Below are 20,902 nucleotides of genomic sequence, written 5' to 3' on the forward strand. Positions count from 1 at the left end.
TCCTGTTCAAGTTTGACTGGACCATAGGGAATAGCTTGAAAATTCAGCTACCAAAAGGAAGCAACATCAGGCTGATCAAGCTAAGGTTACCAAATCTTAGAATCACAGGCAATGTTTTGTCTTTCTTCAGAGGAAACCAATTCCAAAGAAAGAACATTTCTTGAGGAACAGCTTGTATCAAACACCCTAAACCTTAAAGAAATAAATATACACAACCAGGTCTGCAACAGAGTTTCTGTTCTGAGACTACTGAATTCATAAGAGAGAGACCTCTTGGCCACAAACTCCCTGTCACCATAATTATCATTATCTCTTGCTTGTGTTCTTACTTGTTATTCAATTTATTCAGGAATTTTCCAACACGACTGTTCCCCAGTTTTGAACAGTGGTGCATGCACATGAAGAATGCAGAGGAAGAAAATTCTCCATGAGTTAAATGAATCCTTAATCTCCCGCAGCTGTTGCTTGATAAAGTATTTTCTGTCTCTTGCAAATCCTATGAAACTGAACTCAGTCAGCTGTAAATGACTATATAAATAACACTTAAGCCAGCTCATACGTATTCTCTTAAAACCTGTATTGTAAGGCATTTGTTCCTGGGACAGAGGGAGGGAATTAAAAGACTAGACACCAGATTAAAACTAAAATTTTAGACAGCAGTGACATTTAATCTGTTCAGTTTGCTCATCTATTCATTGGCTAAGTAATGGGTTTCAGTATCAGAAATATTAACATGCTCCAAGTTGTAGTCAAAAGACTTGAGAAAAACTGCTAATAGTGGCTTATAAGCCACTTATAAAATTACTTTCTAAACTAATGAATAATAATATACCTTATTAATTAGTATCAATGTATTTAATGTTAACCTAATGACAAGAAAAGCTTGTGTGCTGCTTTTAGTCTAATAGTAATAACAATAAAATGTATCTTAACATCGCAACTGTGCTTGCTCTTGGTTCTCTTACACATCTTGTCAGAGGCAATGTGGTCTCGCTTTGGGATCTGGTGGGATTATTAAGTCCCCACACACGTAGTTTCTGGTTCCTACACCATACAGCCAGAGGTCCTGGTGCATGGGACAGACTGCACCACTTAAAAGTGCCCCTGTTACACACGTGTGCTTCCATTTCTCTGAGCAGTCACAAGAGAAACTGCTGGTCTGTCATGGTCTAAAACGGTCACAGGACTTTACCTTGTCAGCCTGTGTCTTCTGCTGAGCTTCTAAGTTCCCACCCATAACAGAATAAATGTTGATCCACCCATCAAAAGTGGCAGCAGAAAAGACAGAAGGATTCCTAGGACACCATTGGACATCAAAGCACCACTGGCTCCGAATGGGCAACTCATACACCACCTATGACAGAAAGAGAGAAGACACAAGCACAACACAAACAGCCTCCTGCTTTCCCCAAATTACTTGCCCACAGCAAGTGTGTCACTTTATTTAAACGTCACCATTGCATACAAATATCTTATTTTTGTTTCTTGAAGTGTGCATTTGCAACCAAATTATAGCACCTTGAGTTAAAACAGCTGAAAGTCATAGAAATTCATGTTACACTGATTCTGACTGTAGAACAAAATCCAAAAGTGAACAGTCACTTTTGCTCTGCTTTCTAAGTACTACTGTATCAGAGTAGTATAGCATTGTCCCATTTGCTGTTAACCAAGGGAGAGACACCAGAAAACAGTACACTAAAACCAGAAGTCAAGAGGCAAGAATGTGTAATGAGCAAGATCACATAAACAGAAAGAATAGGGTGGAGTAACAAATGTGACAAGGAAAATAAAGAGCCTAAAAAAAAATTATATAACAAGAGAGGAATGCAATAGCTGCACATGAACTATGAAGGACATTACAGCCAACCAGTTTATGGTTCAGCACTCAAAAAGCCAAAGTTCAATTCATGGCCCAGTCACAGATTTCCTGCCTGATGTTGGGCAACTCACTAACATAGCCTTGACTTTAAATCTCCCATCTGTAAAACGAATATATTTCCTTTATGATTTACAGGAACATATGCATAGACAACCAGAGCTTCGTTTTCTGTGTGAACATGATCTGTGCTTTCTGTTCCAGGTAGAAGCAAATTAATATAATTTGTTTATATTAAAATCTAGATTTTGCAAACCCACAGCAGCATGCATAAAGATAAGTCAGCCATACGAATGTTTTTTAAGTTTTCCACTAGAAGACAGGGAAAATATTTTTGTAAAAATTAAGACATCAGGAACGTTTCAGAGTCTGGTCATCTTCTAACCACTAGAGATCTAGACAAAATGAGCATCAAATCCTATGAAACCACAAAAGCAGCATTTCATGCATTATAGGAAAATGGATCCATTTTTTCCTTGCCCCCAAGGCAAAAGTGGTCAGCTGAGTGATATTGTTCTATGAAATTAATCTAGCCTGGGGCAGCCACCTGGACTTTGTTCAGTATTGTTAGAGCACTTTCCCTATGCTATCATCAAAATCAACTGCATTGTCCAAAGTTCAGTTTTATCCAGGAACTCGGTATTGAATAAATGGGTGTGCATAAAAAATTTTTAAACAGCCCCACTTTAATTCAGGTGACACCTTAATATACCAAGTATGGTAATTCTGAGATACGAAACCATTGTACTATAAATAAAGTTTACATGCATTTTTTAACCACAGTGTTCCCTTCTCAGTGACCCTCTCTAACAAATGCTCTTTGGTCCCCTGCAAATTATCTCCCAAAAGAACTTACTACTCTAGGAGAAGGACAAAGAAGAAATACATGGAAAGAGAACACTAAAGCGTAAGCATAGCAAGAGTAATCATAAATAGTTGAAACTAAACTTTAATTAGTTTTCTTCCCTGTCTGATCTCTGGACAAAGCTGCCAGCAAAAACCTATTTCAGTCTGGATATGGACCACACTCATTCACTCCAGACAGAAAGAGTGCATAAGACATGCTTACAAGGGAATTACATTAGCACTTCACAAGGATACAGGGAAGGACACACACACAGCAAAGCACACAATATAGACCATGTGTACTGATAGTTGTGGTTACATACCTCCCCCATACTTGGGTTCCAGCACAAGATCCGGTTGTCTTTGGCACTACTCAACAGCAGCTCAGGGTCGGCCTGGCACCATGAAACAGCAAGAACTCCCCTAAAATAGATCAGAAAGAAATCAGTCATGTTCCCTGTACAGCCCACTCTGACACCCAGCCACTAAGAAAGCACCATGCACCAGCACCTTGGCTCAGAAATGCTGGTTCTCATCTCTACCTTCAACCAGATTCATCTGGGATAGAAAGCAGACCCAGGAGAAAATCATAATTCCCCAAAGTCCAGTCTCTCAGGTGTCTGCCTTGAAAAGATGCAACACAACATACAAATCCTCACCTCGTGTGCCCTTCCAGCTGGCTAAGAGGGGAGGTAGCAAAGCGTAAGTCCCATATTTGGATCACTGGCAAACGGTCATCCTCAGAGGAAAGGACTAGCTGGGTTGCAACTTCTGGATGCCAGGCCATTCCTGAGCAATGCATCTAGGGACAAAAATAGCACAGGCTGAAAATTCAGCAAAGCCAACTGGCAATAGCACAACTGGGCTAAAGCCATGTCATTCTGTACTTAACTCGCCTAGAATGCTTGACATAAACCAAGTCTAGTAATGTCTTGCTCCAGGTAGCAAGTATTTCTACCTTCTCTTCACAGCAAAAAAAACCCACTAACAATAGAGAAGTCAAAGTCCAAAGCTGACACAGGAAGAAAGCTGGGAGGCTTCTCATAAACAAGCTGCGAACACAAACTGAATGCAAGAGTGCATGAATTTTAAGAACAGTAAGGGGTCTCATTTCCCCATTTCATTCAGGAAAGAATAAAGAGGTGCTTTGATGCTATGTCTCCAAGAGCACTAGCTTCCATCAGCTCCTAGAATAAAACCACTTGACCCAAGAGTCTGTGCCACTGTTTTGTAGTCACATGTGGCATGCTGTAAGCTAGTTAGAAATGCAGCCTATTCTCCACTCACTCTGTTGCTGTGGTCACTGACTTTGATGATGGGCTCATTCTTCCTGAGGTCCCAAACCACTGCCTTGCCGCTGGGATGAGCAGAGGACAGGATATGCTGCACCTGCCGATTCCAGGACACCACACTGATGTCTTCATGAGGCTGCCAAGACAGGAAAGGCCACACATCCATTATTACCAGGCTGAGGGAACACAAACCACGGGAGTCTGTCAATAATTTAACTGAGGGATTAGGGATTTGATGATATACAGATTCCTCTCTTCAGCTGCTGATCAGCTAACTGGAAATACCAGCAGCACTAAACAGAAAGACTAGGGAAAGCCTTTTACACAGAGTACAGTAAACAGTAAAATTCTATGGGGGAATGTCACCTGGAAAAGTACGTTTGCACTTGAGGAGCAGGTACTAGATTCTGTATTGGCCAAATGTGCTATAAATCACTCCAAAGGGAACTGCAGCTGAGCACACATATGTTTCTACCCCAACTTCTCAGATGAACATCATGGAAAGATGACCTTGTGCAACATTTCAGAAGTGCAGTGAGATGGACAGCAATGAAGTATTCATGGGTAATTGCTGTTATTGTACCTGCTACAATGCAGGAGATAGGCAAGGAAACAAACAGGAGACTTACTGGAGGAAAAACCTGCCCTGCTTTTACTGAAGTTTACTATGATTTTTTTTTTACTTTCAGGAGTTGATTGCCCTGAATAACATAATAAGCATCAGAAGATCAGAAAATTCTTCCTCTTCAAACTTGGGAAACATTATCTGGGAGCAGCAGTTAAGATGCATTTAATGGCTCACTGGCTCTGCTAGGAATATGACTTTCATGAGATATGAAAAGCCTCAGCTGAAGCCTGAAATAAATTCATTCCTCAGAGAAGGTCCAATAAACCTTCTTAATCCATCACACACGCCCCATCTGGATCACAAGATAAACTGGTCAGTTACTTGATTCAAATCCACAAAGAGCTTACCCATCCATGTAAAGTGCATCCTTCCAGAGCCTGCCAGTCTATCTCCCCTCCCTTTACAACACTTCTTCCACCTCCAAGAATGAAACCAATCAGTCTCTTCTGATTCATCTTTCTCCTGAGAGACTTCAAAGTCATTCCCTTTCACAGACTTACTAGGCTAGGATGTCTCCCCACACATCTTTTTCCCTTGCCTACTGAGATTAAAAAAAAACTGCAGGAGTATTGCCCACAGGAAAAATTGTTTACCTGTGATTTAGTCCCTGGAGTCATAGGCACACTGAAATTATTCAAGTCCCAGATGAAAATTTCAGAATCGTTGGCTCCAGAAGCCAAGAGATTACTCTGTAGAAAAATAAAAAGGAAAAGTTCAGCTGGGATTCCTGCTCAGATTTCTTAAAAATAAATGGAAGTGAAAGCCTCGAAAATCTTCCAAAGTGAAGTGAGAGCTGTATTTCACAGCCACTGGCATACATAAAGATACTGACTGGATTATAAACCAAGCACATCTCTGGCCTCCATGCCATCCACTGTGGTGTAGTACAGACACATTTGAAATTTGTCTGTTTTATGCAGGTGGCTGTTAAGCATGATGAAACTCTGCCACAGGCCTGGAAGTCACCATCTCTGGCCAGCTGAGCCTTTGCCCTGCGTCCTGGCACCAAGGACATTTCTTCTAAGATGTAAGTTTTTCACAACTGACTGCAGACAATTTTCCATTTGCCTTTGTGCCACCACAAGCACCATGTTCTGTTCACTCCTCATTTATGTTGCAGACCTTTAAAATATGATCAGGGCCCCACTGAATTAAACACCAACTGAAAAAATTAAAAAAAAAATAGAAATTCTAATTTCAAAAGAACAATGGTTTGACACGTAACAATATTACAAGACATCTTTTTATATAGAGAGGTAAGTGATTTGAACAATGTCACCTGTAACAGAACCCAAATCTGAGTCTCAAACCAGCCTTGTCTCACAGTTACTGTGCCTCTTAGGCTAAAATTTGTTCCTTCACTTTATAAATCTATACACAAAGGAATGTATTTTCTAACATGGAGGTTAACTTTCCTTTGGTATCTTAATGTTACACACCTGAAAAGGGTTGAAGTCAAGGGCTCGAACAGGACCTGAATGCTTCTCTGTCTGCCCAATGACAGGCTCACCCTTGGAAGTCAAGATGTGCTGCACACTGTACATGGTCAGCACTCCATTATCCCCTCCACCAATGAGCACTCCAGAGGGTTCTGCAGACCCATTTCCAAAGTTCCCCCAGATCAGCTTATGAAACCTAAAAAAGGAAGAAAATAAAGCTGTCATTGGCCATGATGTCTGGTGGAAATCAAGACACCCTCTTTATTACTAAAACTCACATCCATGTTTGAACCTATCAAATATATCCATCAGTCTGCACTTTAAACAATCATCTCCCTTTTAAGAGGACTGTGGCTCTTGCATGCAAAAAAAAAATTAAGCTTCCTTCCAATTATTTTTCAAGGGAACTTAAAAAGGAAGAGCTCGTCTCTCTTTTTTTGGCTGTTTTGTTGTTTGTTTAAAACTTTAAGGACCTCACATGGGATTTGGTGGGTGAAATCCTCTATCCTACACTTTATTGGAAATTAGTTAAGAGATCTACATGCCTTCATTTCCAGAGCTGTTATCTGAAAAATATGTTTAGACCCTTTAAAATCTGCTAGTTAGAAATCCAAGCTGTGTTTTACACTGGGTGCAGATGTCACCCACACTCATGAGCCTAAGCAATCATCTTGCTTTAAAAAGCTGGAAAGTAAGTTTCCCTCTCTCTGTAGTCTCTTCAGTGCAAATTGTTAGCCCCAGCAAATTCACATTATACACAATGTCTCTACTAACTGACTACTATACAAGTAATTTCAGATGTCTCTAATAGTCTGACTGCTCTACTTTTGTACCCAATATGATCTGTACCAACAAAAATGTTGCATTTTTGAAAAGAGGTCAACTGATTCAAAAGATCACTTTATATGCTGTAAACATTATCTCCTCTCCTTTCTTGCACCAGAAAACCCTTTTCAGTTTCATTTATTGATACACCAGTATGAGCCTCTAGTACCTGTTTGAGGCAGGAAATGCTCCTTTCTGCTTCATGTCCAGGGAGGGATCCCTGAAGTCAACCTCAAATATTTCCAAGTTGGCATTTGTACTGAAGGATGCATCCAGCTGTTGGGCAGATGTTCCTAGCAGAAGGGCAACACAAGTGGGCATTTTTATCAAAACACAAGATACAAAAAGAGTAAGGCACTGAAAACCTATTCTTCATAATCAACCTGTGGTGTTGTAACAGTTCAAAAGAGGACATGTCTGAACACCTCAGAGAAAGGAATCAACAATTATGACAAAGATTTTGAATGAAATTAAAAGTTCTTCAAGAAATTCTGGTCACCAAGGTTACTGTTACACAGACAACTTTCTTTCTTGGGATAGGTGCAACTCATGCACCCTCCTCCAAGCAACTATGGCCTTTGATATTAAGTTATTCTCTAAATTACAAATGTACTGACATCATGAAATCCACCTACAATTATGATCTCAAATACTTCTGCATACTGCTCCTCAATCATGACATGTCCAAATCAGACCTTGTAAACCTACCCTACAGCACAAGTGCATCAACTGTAACCAACTAAACATGCCTCAACAACCCACAGACAGCTAGCAGTCACAGACTGGTAGCTTCCTTCTTTCTCCTTATTCTTATGGAAGGAAAGCTACAAGTTGATTCATCATTGCCTAGTGGGACACTGCCAAGCAAACTGTCCCCCAGTTACCACAGGGATGCTTACAGCACAGAAAGCGCCCATAGGACTACTAAAAAGCAGTACAAATTATGAAACTACACAGCTTCTGATCTAAAGCAAACTGAAGCCAAGACCTTTGGTTCAACCAAAACTCTGGCTTTGTTCTCTGCAAACTTCCCCAATGCAAATCCTTCTCAGAGTCTGCAGTTCTTCACAAACAGTGTGGGTCCCCTCCATGGGGTGATCTTTCAGAACAGATTGCTCCAACCTCAGTCCTCCACAGGGTCACAAGTCCTGTCAGCAAACCTTCTCCAGCATGGGGTCCTCTCTCCATGGGGCCTCAGACCTACCAAGAGCCTGCTCCAGCTTTCCACAGGGCCACAGCATCCTTTGGCATGCACTTGCTCCAGCACAGTGGATTGTAGCTGGGTTACCAGCTGCATCTTGGACCTCCATGGGCTGTGGGGGTCAGACAGCCTGCCTCACTAAGCTCTTCACAAGGGGCTGCACCTCCAGCCCATCCTTCTGCATGGACCTTGGCGACTGCAGCATTGTTTCTCTCACATATTCTCACTCCTCTCTTAGGCTTCAGTTACACAGGGCATTTTTTCTCCCTCTTATTAACTACATTATCCCAAAGGTGCTCCCACTGCCACTGCCAGCCTCAGCCAGCACTGGGTCCATCTGAAAGCCTGCTGGCATTGGCTCCAGTGGACACAGTGCGAGCTCCTAGCAGCTTCTTACAGAAGCCACCAGCTACCAGAGCTTTCCAGTGCAAACCCAACAAAACCACCAGAGCTGTCAGCTCCGCACAGACAAACGTGCCTGCTGCCAACTCAGTGAACGGGCTCACTTTTTGCTTCAGGAAGTAAAATTACTATAAGAATAGTGATTAATTAATAAGATCAACAAAATAAAATTTAAGGTTTTGCAGAAGTACTGGAAATTGAATGTTAACCAAAACAGGCAACTTTAGGGAGAAGAGGTTTATAGTATTTGATTGGCAAGCTACATGATTATGAATGAAGACAGACAAGTAGAAGTGACCTTAAATGAACATTACTTGAATTAACTTTTTTTTTCCCTCACAGGCACAGGAGTGTGTAATCCAGAATAGCAAGCAGTGTTGGAGTCCATACAACAAATAATGTATTCAACCTTTGAAAAATCACTCACATTTAAAACGTGAAAGTTGGGCATAGAAGTAATTCTCTACCAGTTATTTAAAATAAAACATAAAAGCTGTAATGGTTTTGGTATATTGCTTGTAAGTTTTCCAGAGACTATCAAGGTGGAAACCATTGAAAGCTAAAACCCATACAACGCTACAGAATTTTTTTCTCTACTATTCACAAATTGTGAAGAACCTTACCTGTTGCTAGGTAAATAGGGTGGTTGTTTGCTGGACTCCATGCCTGCACAGCTGTTCGCTCAATTTCTTTTAGCTTCATTATATCTGAAAGAAATTTCACACAGAGTTTAGAACAGAGATACAGTTGACCTGAAAATATTCACATCAGAAACATTATGGGAACACATTACTCTCAAAAGAGTGAAGTTAATTGCTACTTCCTGAGGCAGCAAATACAGTTTTATTAGAATGAATCAGGATATTTAAGAATACATTAACACCCCCCTAATCCCACTGTCTGACCCCAGATTTTCTTTCATATATAGCTCTCTTTTTCATATGTCCCAATTATAGGAGAGTTTCAGAAAAATGAAGGGGATCTAAACTAACATACCCAAGTCTTCACTGCAGGCTGGTTTAAATTAGCTGCAGAAATTAATTTAAACAAATGTATTTTGATCTATGTAGTTGCTCTCTCCAAACAAGCTAATGTCAGTATATACATAAGCAAAAAGGGAGCAGAAGGAATCTCAGGGCAGGCTAAATTCCAAGCAGAAAAGTGACGTGGCAACAGAAAACAAAGTGCAATGCTATTGTGTGCCAATTCAGTTAATGTACTTTGTTCTTGCTCCTCTGAAAAATGAAAAGAAAAAAAAATCATTTGACTTTCTCTTTAAGCTAGCAAATGGTAGAAGATCAGAAGAAGCAATCCACAAGTTACTACTGGGGTTCAATCTCAGCACTGACAGCAACTCTATATTTATTCAGGATAGATCGATCGACACCTGTAAAACGGGAACAAAATTTCCCCATGTCTCCGGAGAGAGATTAGTTGGGCAACAATGTAGCAGGTTAATCGAAAATCAAACATCAACAGTAGGCAGCTGTTCTTACTAAGGAGAAAGCACCCAGCGCTCATTCCTGACCACAAACGAGCCTTCTAAGCATCATAAATGCTGTGTGGATTTTCACAGGCTAGTGGGGTCACTCTCATGAGCAGTGACTAAACTTTTTGAGCTCGGCTGCCCTGCAGTCTTTTAACTCTAGCTAAACAGAACTGTATCCTCAGATGATATCATGCTGAATAAAGTAAAACTGTCAGCAGGTAGCACAGCAAAACTCTCTGCATCTTGTCAGTTTGCTGTGATTAACCTCTCCCAGTTACTTGACACTGTGTAAACCACAACCTGCATCACACGGCCCTCTGTCCAGATGCAGGGCTTACAAAAACCTGTGGCCTCCACACAGGGGGAAATTTGGTCAGCATTACTTCTTGGGCTTGGACCTCCCAGCTAATAATTCTATACCTTTTTTTAGGGTTTCTTCTGCCTCAGGAGTCAAAAGTTAAGGACATCCCCTCTCTCTCTCCCCCATGCACTATTAGGATATGCTGATTGACTAGAATCTATTTAATGCTTTTTAGCATTAGTCTGCAGCAGTATCTCCCAAAGCTCGAACTGCCAACTCCTATTCTCACATTAAGCTTATCCCAACTTAGTTAAGGCCCAAAAGAATGAGAACAGAACTCCTGTACAATTTTAAAAAGTGCAACTACTTCTTCATGCCCCCTACAAATACAGGTGGAAAGGTCTCCTCATTACTGTAACAAAACTCTAAAGCTCACTTTCCAATCTTCCAGTACACATTTTGTGGGGTACTCATTAGGGGTCCACCACACTCTTTCTTTGGTGCATCTCTCAAGATGTTCTAGTACCTACTCATGCCTCCCATACTACTGCAGAAACCTTGTCTAGGTCTTCTCCCTTAATTGGCAGAGGGGAGTGAAAATATCCTCAGAAGTTAGGTGAATCTTGTAGCAATAGTCTATTTATTGCACAATGCTCCAGCGGACTCCACCACCATGGGGGGCAGGACAGCTGGTATGTTCCTTCCTTTTCTTGCCTTTTCCTCCTCCAGTTACAATCTATCAGTTCTAGGAGCTGGCTGTACACTCGGGCCTCATTGCTTCTTGGCTTTTGGGAGGGCAACTTCCCGGTGAACATTAACAGAAAATGGCCAAGAGACCTCTTCCTTACAGGAAATTAACTGGTAAGGAATCACTGAAAAGTGCAACTATCACAAACTGAGTTGGGTAAATGGTACAAGCTCCCCCTCCTTACCTCTGTGTTGAACTAGAAACTGTTGTTGTGCATGGCTGAAATAATTTACATTTAATGTGCAAATAAAGATAAGCTGCAAAACTTGTGCGGAACGGTATTGATCAATTATTTGGCTTTTCTTGTCAATAGATGGTTTTACATAAGAAAGTCAATTACTGCATCATTACTGTTCTCTTTTCACAAACTTAAGTCAGGACAGAATGTGAAGGCATAGTGTCTTGGTCATGGTAACCCACCCAGATGGAGGAAAGCAAACAACGCTCCATTTAGAGTGGCCCAATGTCAACAGAACAACTGTAGAATTATTGAACAGGTTCACTGTGTCCCCAGCCCTAAAGGTAAACCAGCAGTGGTTTCAACAGACTTGAGAAGACCCACAGAGGATGCATAAGATAAAAGATCACAGTATCACACTATCTCTTAAGAACATCACAGCAGTCCAGCTCCACTGCAGCTGAGGATCTGTAGCACCTCCTCCTTAAGTTAGTGAGCTCTCAGTTTGAAAGTGGAAAAAGAAAGAAGCCTGATTTCAGTCTTACTTTTAGAGAAGTGATTCTTCTATACACTATGCATATTTGTATCCAGAAGAGGACTCACAATCCTTAAAGGAAAAAGCCCTTCTTTAGCAAATTCTTCTAGCTGCCTTAGAAAAATGTGCAAGTATTGAACTCGTCCGCAATAGAATTTTTAGGGAGAGGTTGCCACCTTCTGTCATCTCTCAAAATAGCATCCAAGACTTTCAAGAAAGCTCATGCTTTTCTCAGGACTTCTAATTAATTAATCATGACAATTCCTCACCTTTCTTCTACAGACATCCATCCGATTACAGATCTAATATATTAATAAATCTTAGCCCCAAAGGGAGTGGACAGAAGCATCAATTCCCCACAGCCTTCCTCAGACATGGCTTCCTGCACTGACCTTAAAAGGTAATGATGCCTGCAAAGCAAAACCTGACAGGTCAGAGCACACCTCACCACTGAGGAGAGCACGCAGCTAAACAGTGAAAATTCCCAAATTAGCTTAGACCATGCAAACAATGCTGTCAGAGACAAAAATTCCTCACCTTTGCTAACCTTAATACTTATGGCTTTACAGTATACTATAATAAGACCACGGTTATTGCATGAGCTAATTGACCCTCAAATTATTGACCCCCCTGTCATAATAAATATCCCTGAGAGCACTCCAGGAGGCCTTCTCTCTCTTGCACCACCCAAATACTGTCAATCAGAAATCCCCTCCCACTGACTTTCCCAGTCCTCCTCCTGCCACTGGACACCCAAACATTCCTCTCTGAACAGTTCCTACTGATACTGGACTTCCAGCACTGCACACAAAGGACGTGATAGGCTGACCTCCCCACACTTAGCTGAAAGTAAAACTTGGGCAGAACAAAAAAGATCTGGCCAAGGTCACCCGGGTGACAAGCAGACACCCTAAGACCTGATAAACATCCCCCCAGCCGTCATGACACAATGGTTAGGACACAAACTGTCCCTAGAGTTTCCACATCCCAGCAGTGATCTCTGTACTGCCCCTTCCATTTGCACTGTTCTGACACCCTCCTTCTGCATCTCCCCAACACCCCACAGCCAGACTGTTCTCGTATGTGCTTATTATAAACCCCGATTACAGAAGGCAAAGAGACACTCAGCTAATCTCAGCTAATCACTGGTGTGTGCAAGGTGGGGTTGTTGCAGGGCAGGGCTCAGCACATTCCTCCATGACAGCTCCAGTGGTATATAAAGAAACTTCTTGTGCCCTGCGCAGTTTCAGAAGCTGTTTCCATTGCACAGTGCTGCACAGATGGCATTGCACACACGTCTCAAGTGTGCTTGTCTGCACAACAGCATTACCCCGTGCGATGGTGGAAAAGAGCGAGGGTCTAGGAGGAAAGCATCGACCTCGGACACCGGGTGTCAGACACGGGCTCTGGGCTACGCCAGAGGCCTCGCCGTGGCCCAGGTCACACAGCGGAGAACCCCCGGCCGTTCCCCGCCCGCCGCCAGCCGGCCGGCGAAGAGACGAGAGAGCGGAGCCGAAGCTCCCCGGGGCAAGGACGGGGGCACGGGAGCTGGGAGCGGAGTCTCGACAGCGAGACGGGCAGGGCAGCACCGCAGCCCTGCGCTGGGGGACAGGGGCGGGGCCAGCCCCCGGCCCCTGCCCTGGCTCGGCGTCCGAGGGGCCGGGCCGGGCCGGGTCGGGGGGCGAGCGGCCCTTACCGGCTGGCTGCCGTGCCTCCCGCGCCGCTCGCTCCGCAGCCCGGCGCTCCGACGGTGGCCGCGGGGACCCAGAGCGCCGCCCGCCCGCCGCGCTGCGCCTGCGCGGGAGCGGCCCCGGAACCCGGCCCCGCTCCGCCCGCCCGCTCCCCTGCCCACAGCAGCGGCCGCGGCTCGGCCGCGTTCGGCTCGCTCCCGGGCAGCCTCGCCCGCTTCAAGATACCTGAATGGGCTCTGCCCACCGGTCCTGGACGGCTCAAGGACACCACTGCTGGAGCCGGGCTCTGCTGCGGCTGCCATGACCCCTCTCAGAACTTTGCTTTAGCTACAAATTTAATGCATCCTGAGGGCGTGTATCTTTTTAAAAAAAGTATTTTAATTACCAGGAAAAAAAAATGCATAAGGACCCAGGCCCTCTTCCCTTGCATCTCTCCTGCTTTAAGAAAAAAATTGCCTACATTAGAAATGCTATTTTTTAGGATTTCTGAGCCGCATCTGCCCAACCCATTATGCCTTCCCCGTGATGAAAACCATAATTAAGCCACCATTCGGCACAAACTGGGGCTGGAAGTCCCCAAAAGCAGGCAGCAGCAAACAGCACTGGAACACCGCACAATGAACTGGATAGGCCTAGCCCTGCCTCAATGCCAGTGTTACGCTATCACACACCAAGGCAGGGGTCCTATTACTGCTCTGCTCGCCTTCATTTTACTTGAAAATTCTTAAAACTCTCGTAACATTGTATATAGTGCTGTCAGATAAGGGTTGTGGAATGGAAATTCTCAACTCAAGTATCCCTAAGGAGTATTTTAGCCCTCAAAACAGAATTCAGTTTTAAGATCCCCATAGTTTAAAAAATAATACTTAAAACCCCTTTTGGGATAAAACATCATTGACTATAATTTAAAAGCAAGCATTTCTTTAACAAGAAGAGAAGGTGACAGTTTACAAAAGCCATGAGGAATGTTGACGGTTCAGCACCTCCAGAGTTACAAATATTAGGTGTAAATAAAACTAAGTCTTAGCATTCAATCCAGTAATTCTCTTTAATATATATCCTTATAAAAACCCCTACACAGAAAACCAAGCAAACAGTCTGTTTAGAATTTGGGGTTTAAAATCTGTACCAATGGAAAAAGCATGAATCGCTGTCTTTATATATCTGCTTCTCTTAAAGCACTGAACTACAAGCTGTGACAGGGTGCTGAGAGCAGAGCACAGCATCCAGTTTATAGGAAGCATCTAGAGCGGCCCAAGCCTTCAGCCTTCTGTGATCACCCACTCCTGCAACTAAACAGTGGGGTTAAGGCATAGCACTGCAGAGTTGAGAGAAGATTCACTGTAAATCAGTACTAAAGGTACTGTCTCCTCCAGCAACAAGAGGAAAAAAAACTGTTATAGTGGAGTTGGACAAATTTATGAGCTTAATCAGCAAGTATGTATAATTTCCCAAGCAAACTATTGCTGAAGCTATAGGAGGTCCAAGACCAGTGGTTTGCAGTAAAACAGGCAGATTTCATGGATCAGGTATAACTCCAGGCCAGCTGGATGAACTCATTCCCCAAAGGAGCAATTATGAGCACTTGTGCACTTGCATCAAAGCAGATCTGGCCAGAGCTGAACTTGCTCATTAGCCTTTCCATACTGCTGCTGCCCACACAGCTCTGCTGTCAGCTTCAAGCTACACACTGCAAGGCTCTGTGCCTCACCAGTGCTTCCTACTGGTTGTGCAAAGTTCACTTGAGAGGGCATCGAGACCTGGAAGAGATCAAATTCAACTCCCAGTAAGGGTAGACACAGTACAAGACTCCCAAGGACTGGCACTTGCCAATCTGTTTCTGCCTGTCATCTTACAGTATACAATGACACCTCAGTTCAACTCTCAGAAGCAAATGCCAAAAGCCTTGGTTACAGGCAGTATTTCCTATATAAACAGGCACAGGTGAGGAATGTTTGTGCACAGGATACTTAAAAGACCAGCAATGCTAGGTCTGCTCTCGTAACTTTGCCCCACAGATGCTATCCCATTTAGAAAAATGGCAAAGGTCACTCGATTTCATTAGCTATAATTCAGCCTCCTCAAACCAACAGAAGACAACTAGCACAGTAGGTGTCATAGATATATTTCACTGCAGTTAGCAGCTAAACATTGAAGAACAAGTGTTAACATATGCCAGTGAACACTAGAGAAGATTCCTTCCCCAGCAAAACTGATGGAAATGTAGCACTTGAACAACTTTCAGATTTCATAGTGTATCACCGCTGGTGGCTTTTTATTTGGGTCTCCTCCTTTCTCCAGATACAGGTCATTGAAGGGATATTGCTTCGGACCCTACAAGGAGAGACAAAGATTGGCAAATTCACCATCTTCACCAAGAAAATTAAGAGGCAAGAGGAAATGTTTCATCCCGTCCCACCCCCACCCAAATGAAGGCTTGTAATTTATGACCTAAATTTCTATTTCTTAAGTACTTCAGCTAGAATATCAGAGTATGAGGAAAGTAAATTCAGAAATAGGGGGTTCCTTGCATAAATTGCTTTTTGAACAGAAACATCAAGACAGTCTTTCTTTTAACCTTAATCAACAGTTTATCTCACAGCGAATAATATATTGCAAAAGCTGATTGTGTATTCAGACACATTTTTCAAGAGCACATTTCCCAAATAATACAGCTCATGAGATATAATTAACAACACAGGGCAGGAGAAGAGTTAAAACATCTCAGTTGAACAGATGCACACACAGGGAAGGAGAGTACCTAGACTAAAAATGGGATACTGTAAGAAGCATAGTTCAAATTAGTGCCCTGTAAACAGGGACTGCCCATTATGAAGCAGCATCTGCGAGCTGAGTGCATGCCAGTCAACAGAACAACTCAGGCTACATAAGGCCACAGGACATCCCTTGGCCCATCCACTGCCAGCAGCACTTTTGCATTCACACCCACCACTCATCTTCAGCAAAACCACTCTTATGGGCATTGGCAATGACAAGAAATACAGCTACTTTTCCTCCCTTTACCCTTAGGTTTCACTCACCACAGGCATGTAGGATGGGTAGATCGCTCCAAGACCAAACATGATCAGCATTGTGCCCAGAAAGATGAAGAAATGTTTCCTCATGGTGTGCCAGGGAACGACAGTGGGTGATGTATCAGCCCGGTTCCGAGTGTACATGTCAAAGTCCCAGTGCATCTAAAGAACAATGGAAAATAATTGTACATTTACCAACAGTGGTCAAGCTGCTTTTCTCAAGGGAAGCAGCACATTACAGCATTCACAAAACTGCCAGAAGCTGTTTCATTGCCACATCAAATGAAGAGATAAAGCCACAGAAGAGGTACATGGTTTACCTACCGTCACAACAAATTGTTGCTTACAGTAAAACTCAAAAGACTCAAAAGACTCTACATTTCATCTTATGCTTATACTACACAACATGCTTAAATATAGGACAGCAGCAGTTTTTATTTCTATGCATAATCATTCCACCTCAGCTTTGTTCCCCAGGACCATTGTAAAGGCATGGTATAAATTGGAACCCTCATTAACAGAAGTTCAGTCACATACCCAAACCTAAGTAGTGCTATTTCAAACGAAGAAGCAACTTCATTATACTCAGAAGCTGGTCCCTCAAAAGCAGGAGAGGACCTTCTGCTGTTACTCCAGGACAAGAGCAAGGCTGGTAGCAAGCTAATGCCCTGAAGTATAAATAGGAAAGTCTCAAGCATGTTCTGCCTATAGTCTCCTTTCACATTAACAAATGCAGAGAACTCATTAATTTGCAGCTCAAGTACTGCTTTCAGAGTCCCAGCTCTAGTTCTCCCAGAGCCCTTTCCTATCAAACCCAGAGCTAGAATGAGCAGAAATCAAAGCTGCCTAAAAAGAGGCATCTATTGACATCTGGAATACACCAATATAGGCCTCTTCATTCCCGACTGCTGACACCATGTGCAAGAGCTTGTACACAAGCCTTCCTGCAGTAAGCACTACAACAACACAGAATCAGCATGGGGTTTTTTTATGTGTTTTTATAGTCATTCCAACATGCACTTTGCTGTGGTACACATGTTGAAATGCTGTCATATATCTCTATGATATATTAAGCACACATACTTAGATGAACTCTTGTTTTCAATACAGGGATCGCAAGTCAGTTACCAAGTTCAGTGACTGCAGTCAGATTGCAGTCATCCACAAAACGTCCATGCACTACAAGAAGAGCTATTCCTGAAAGACTTTGAGGAGTTTAGATTTTCAAAATTAACATAGATGACCTATTCACATTTACCTTAAGGACGTGTTGCAAACTTATTCTGAACCAAGCTCTCGTACTGAGTCTGAGCAAATAAAATTTCCCCTGCACAGAAAGTTAAGTTTGTAAAGTCACCGTTCTCATATGTAATAAGTTAACTGTCCTCAGCACTTTCACAGTATTAACTCAGATGGCCATAGCCTAACTTTGCCTTGAATTGACTGTCCCTGCTTGCACAGACAACACACACCTGCACTGGTGATGAAATTATACAAAGGATTCAACAGAAAGCACTAACAAGAGGTACATGTTAGAATTTAGTAACATGAGCATTGGTGAGCAACTTAAAAAGTGGGACTGGTGTTCCTACCGGCTCGCCCCAGTTATATCTCATGTCTGGCTGGTCCCACTGGTACCAGGGGTCTCTCTCATATTGAGACTTGTTAGGGAGCATGGGATAGTCACCATACCTATGAGAAACAAACAAAAGACCAAACATAAAGAAATCTGTACTCATTTAGACATAATTTGTAGGATATAGTATAAGACAGGCCTAAGGAAATAGAATTAAATCCTACTTTGTTTTCATATCTGTTATGAATATACATTTTTAAATGCATTAAAACAACTAGCACAACAATAATTATCTTGATACCAATCACCATAAGAAATGGCATTCCCCAAACTGGCCTTATTGGGTTCTACTAGATGAAAGAAAACACAATCTTAACTAAAATATGGAACCCTAGTTATCTTGGTTCATGTCAAAGTGTTCCCCAAAATTTAAACATCTCCTGAAACCTTTATTCTAGACGTGGCATCCCACTTAGCCTTGAAGTCTCTCAAGTTTCTCTCATGAAGTCTCTCGTGTTTTACTCACACAGGCCTCTAACCTATTCCATTCGTTCCTATTTCAAAACACTGGAGTGTTTTCACAGCTCTAAGCTCACAGTACAGCAAAGCCAGGCATTCACCAGGGACTACGAGCCTACAGCAACTCTCCACAAAGCCAGGAGCTGCTGGGCCCGGCCCTCTCCCGGCTGCGGAACAACAACAGCACCATCCAGCTCACCCGAGGCCATCGTCGGGGTAAGGCTGATAGTCCTCCACCCGCATGTTGTACTTCTTCGCAGCGGCTGCCCGCTCCTCCGGAGTCCGCGGATACGGCCCGGGCATCATGTCCATGGACATCCCCGAGGCTGCGGGAGAGCAACGCGGCAGAGTGGGCGCGGGCCCCGCCGGCGGCCACAGCCGGGCCGGGGAGGTCGCGCCGTCCTCCCGCCCCGACCCCGCAACCACCGGCCCGCCGCCCCAGACACCCCGACCCCGTCGTCGACTCTTCGCTCCAGCTTCCGCCTCTCCGCTCACCCGCCCGCGTCCCCGAAGGCGCCGCCAAGGCGGCCCGGGCCACCCTGAGCCCGGCGGCGGCCCGGGGCCAGAGGACACCGCGGAGACCGCACGCCGCCATCGCCCCCAGCGCGCAGGCGCGGCCGCCAGAGGGACGGGGCGGGGCCAGCGCCCAGGGCGGGGTGGGCGTGGCCTGTGCGGGGGCGGGGCCCGGGCGGGGGGCGGGGCCGCCCCGGGGCTGCCGGTGCTGCGGTCCCCGCCGGGGCGGGAGTTAATCGCTGCTGGTGTTGTAACAGTGACACGGGGTTAATGGACGGAAAAGGCACCGGTGCGGTATTTTGCTCTGTCGGACATCGTCTGAAGCGAGGCAATGGGAATTTATGGTAGGAATTGCTTTCCAGACGCGGGGAGCCTTCTACGGAGCAGCTGGATCGATGCTCAATCGGATCGATGCGGTGTCCGGCGGCGTTATATAAATCGCCTTCTTTGTATTAGTATCAATATTATTAAAGTCAATACCCAAATGTAATCGTCTTGTCTCCATGGAGTCAGGGGAAGGTGGACAGCAGAAATGGCATGTTAATTTAGCAATATGATTTTTCAAATGTAAGCAATGTATTATTGTAAATAAAATCAATATGAGCATTAAAGGATTTTGCAGTTTACTTCATTATGTAAACTCTGTGGTAGTTGAACTCATTTTCCTTCAGTTATTCACATCAGCCATAATGGGTAATGTCTCTATAATGATTTACATTATAAACCTTTGCAGCTCAAAAACTATCACGGACAATTTGTCATTAAAGCCATTCCTTCTAATAACAACATAAATTTTAAACCTAATAATTGAATGAAGATAGTAGTGAACCGCAAAAATATATCTGAGATACAGCATGCCTGAGATGGGGGCTTTGTTGCAGATAAAGAACAGGATCCTTTCACTTATCCCAAAGAAAGGCCTATTGATGTCATTTTAGGGATGGTATCTTAATTCAGCCACCTCCCTTACAAACGAGTATGCAACGACATTACTCAGTTATCTAATAAAGTTATTAACTCAGAGCCCAACCTCCCAGTGCTGCTGCTGTTTCCCATGGAGCAGCATTTGGTGCATGTCCCAGCTGTGCAGCCCACAGCACTGTGGGGACAGCACTGGAAGTGGTGACCTTGGTTCCCATTGACTTGGGCTCAGGCCTTGCTGCAGGCTTGGGCTGCGGTCAGCTACTTCCTACATCAGCTCCTCACTACTGAGTATTTATTTTCTGAATTATGTTTGAGTTTTCCACAGCTGTGTTTCAAGTTTCCTAAGCACCCAATTATATTTGCAAAAAAATACTGTAAAAAATGTTAACCTGTACAGCAGAAATGCTGTAGATTTAAAAGGTGAGACAGCATTAATTTTCCTAGAAACAAAGTATATGAATAAATTTTGGAAGGGCAAAGGAGAATTGCATTATTCTCATGAAGGCAAAGTTCTGTGAAGGCAGAACAACTCCCAGCTATTGTAAGATAAAAACCACTGAATGCCAGAGACCAAAATTTTCTCCAGAGCTGATGCTTAATGTGGCACACATTCTTGGGAAATAGCGATCATTATTCTTGCTGTTTGCAGATAAAAAGCTAAATGTATACTTTGTCTCACATAACAAACATACAATAAGAAAATAATTCAACAGCTCCAGCTTCAGTCACGCAGTTAGATCCTGCTAAAATGATGAGATCCTGCTAAAATGACGCGATCTCCACCACAGGCGGTAGTTACACCAGGCGCTGCTACCTTTTTTTTTTTTTTTTTTTTTTTTAGCAAGTGTTAATCAACCTTCCCGTTTTCAGGCGCAGAGCGCCGC

General features: G+C 43.5%; 2 protein-coding genes across 2 annotated transcripts in view; both read right to left on the bottom strand.

Annotated features, from left to right (window-relative positions):
• SEC31B (SEC31 homolog B, COPII coat complex component) overlaps positions 1-15,443 on the bottom strand; it is a 36,568-nt gene extending 21,125 nt beyond the window's left edge. The window contains exons 1-9 of the mRNA XM_062496840.1: positions 15,163-15,443; positions 9,133-9,216; positions 7,076-7,199; positions 6,082-6,277; positions 5,236-5,331; positions 4,010-4,150; positions 3,382-3,524; positions 3,046-3,145; positions 1,193-1,354 (exon numbers count right to left, since the gene is read on the bottom strand). Coding sequence (XP_062352824.1) covers positions 1,193-1,354; positions 3,046-3,145; positions 3,382-3,524; positions 4,010-4,150; positions 5,236-5,331; positions 6,082-6,277; positions 7,076-7,199; positions 9,133-9,216; positions 15,163-15,205 — 1,089 coding nt within the window. The 5' untranslated portion in view covers positions 15,206-15,443. The remainder of the gene's footprint in view (positions 1-1,192; positions 1,355-3,045; positions 3,146-3,381; positions 3,525-4,009; positions 4,151-5,235; positions 5,332-6,081; positions 6,278-7,075; positions 7,200-9,132; positions 9,217-15,162) is intronic.
• Positions 15,444-15,559: 116 nt separating this feature from the next.
• On the bottom strand, positions 15,560-19,179 carry NDUFB8 (NADH:ubiquinone oxidoreductase subunit B8). The gene is made up of 5 exons (XM_062496841.1): positions 19,077-19,179; positions 18,781-18,907; positions 18,079-18,178; positions 16,493-16,648; positions 15,560-15,785 (listed from the first exon to the last, which is right to left on the bottom strand). The coding sequence occupies exons 1-5, from the start codon at positions 19,174-19,176 to the stop codon at positions 15,693-15,695; spliced, it is 576 nt and encodes a 191-aa protein (XP_062352825.1). The 5' UTR covers positions 19,177-19,179; the 3' UTR covers positions 15,560-15,692.
• Positions 19,180-20,902: the final 1,723 nt, after the last annotated feature.

The sequence above is a fragment of the Cinclus cinclus genome, chromosome 7 (assembly GCF_963662255.1).
Source record: "Cinclus cinclus chromosome 7, bCinCin1.1, whole genome shotgun sequence".
Lineage (NCBI taxonomy): Eukaryota > Metazoa > Chordata > Aves > Passeriformes > Cinclidae > Cinclus > Cinclus cinclus.

Excerpts from the sequence above, each read along its gene's own strand:
- NDUFB8 (XM_062496841.1), bottom strand. The coding sequence starts at position 19,176 with ATGGCGGCGTGCGGTCTCCGCGGTGTCCTCTGGCCCCGGGCCGCCGCC. Across the intron at positions 18,179-18,780 it reads TACCCCGACGATGGCCTCGG|GTATGGTGACTATCCCATGC; the intron begins GTGAGCTGGATG and ends TGTTTCTCATAG. Across the intron at positions 16,649-18,078 it reads GATATAACTGGGGCGAGCCG|ATGCACTGGGACTTTGACAT; the intron begins GTAGGAACACCA and ends ATTGTTCTTTAG.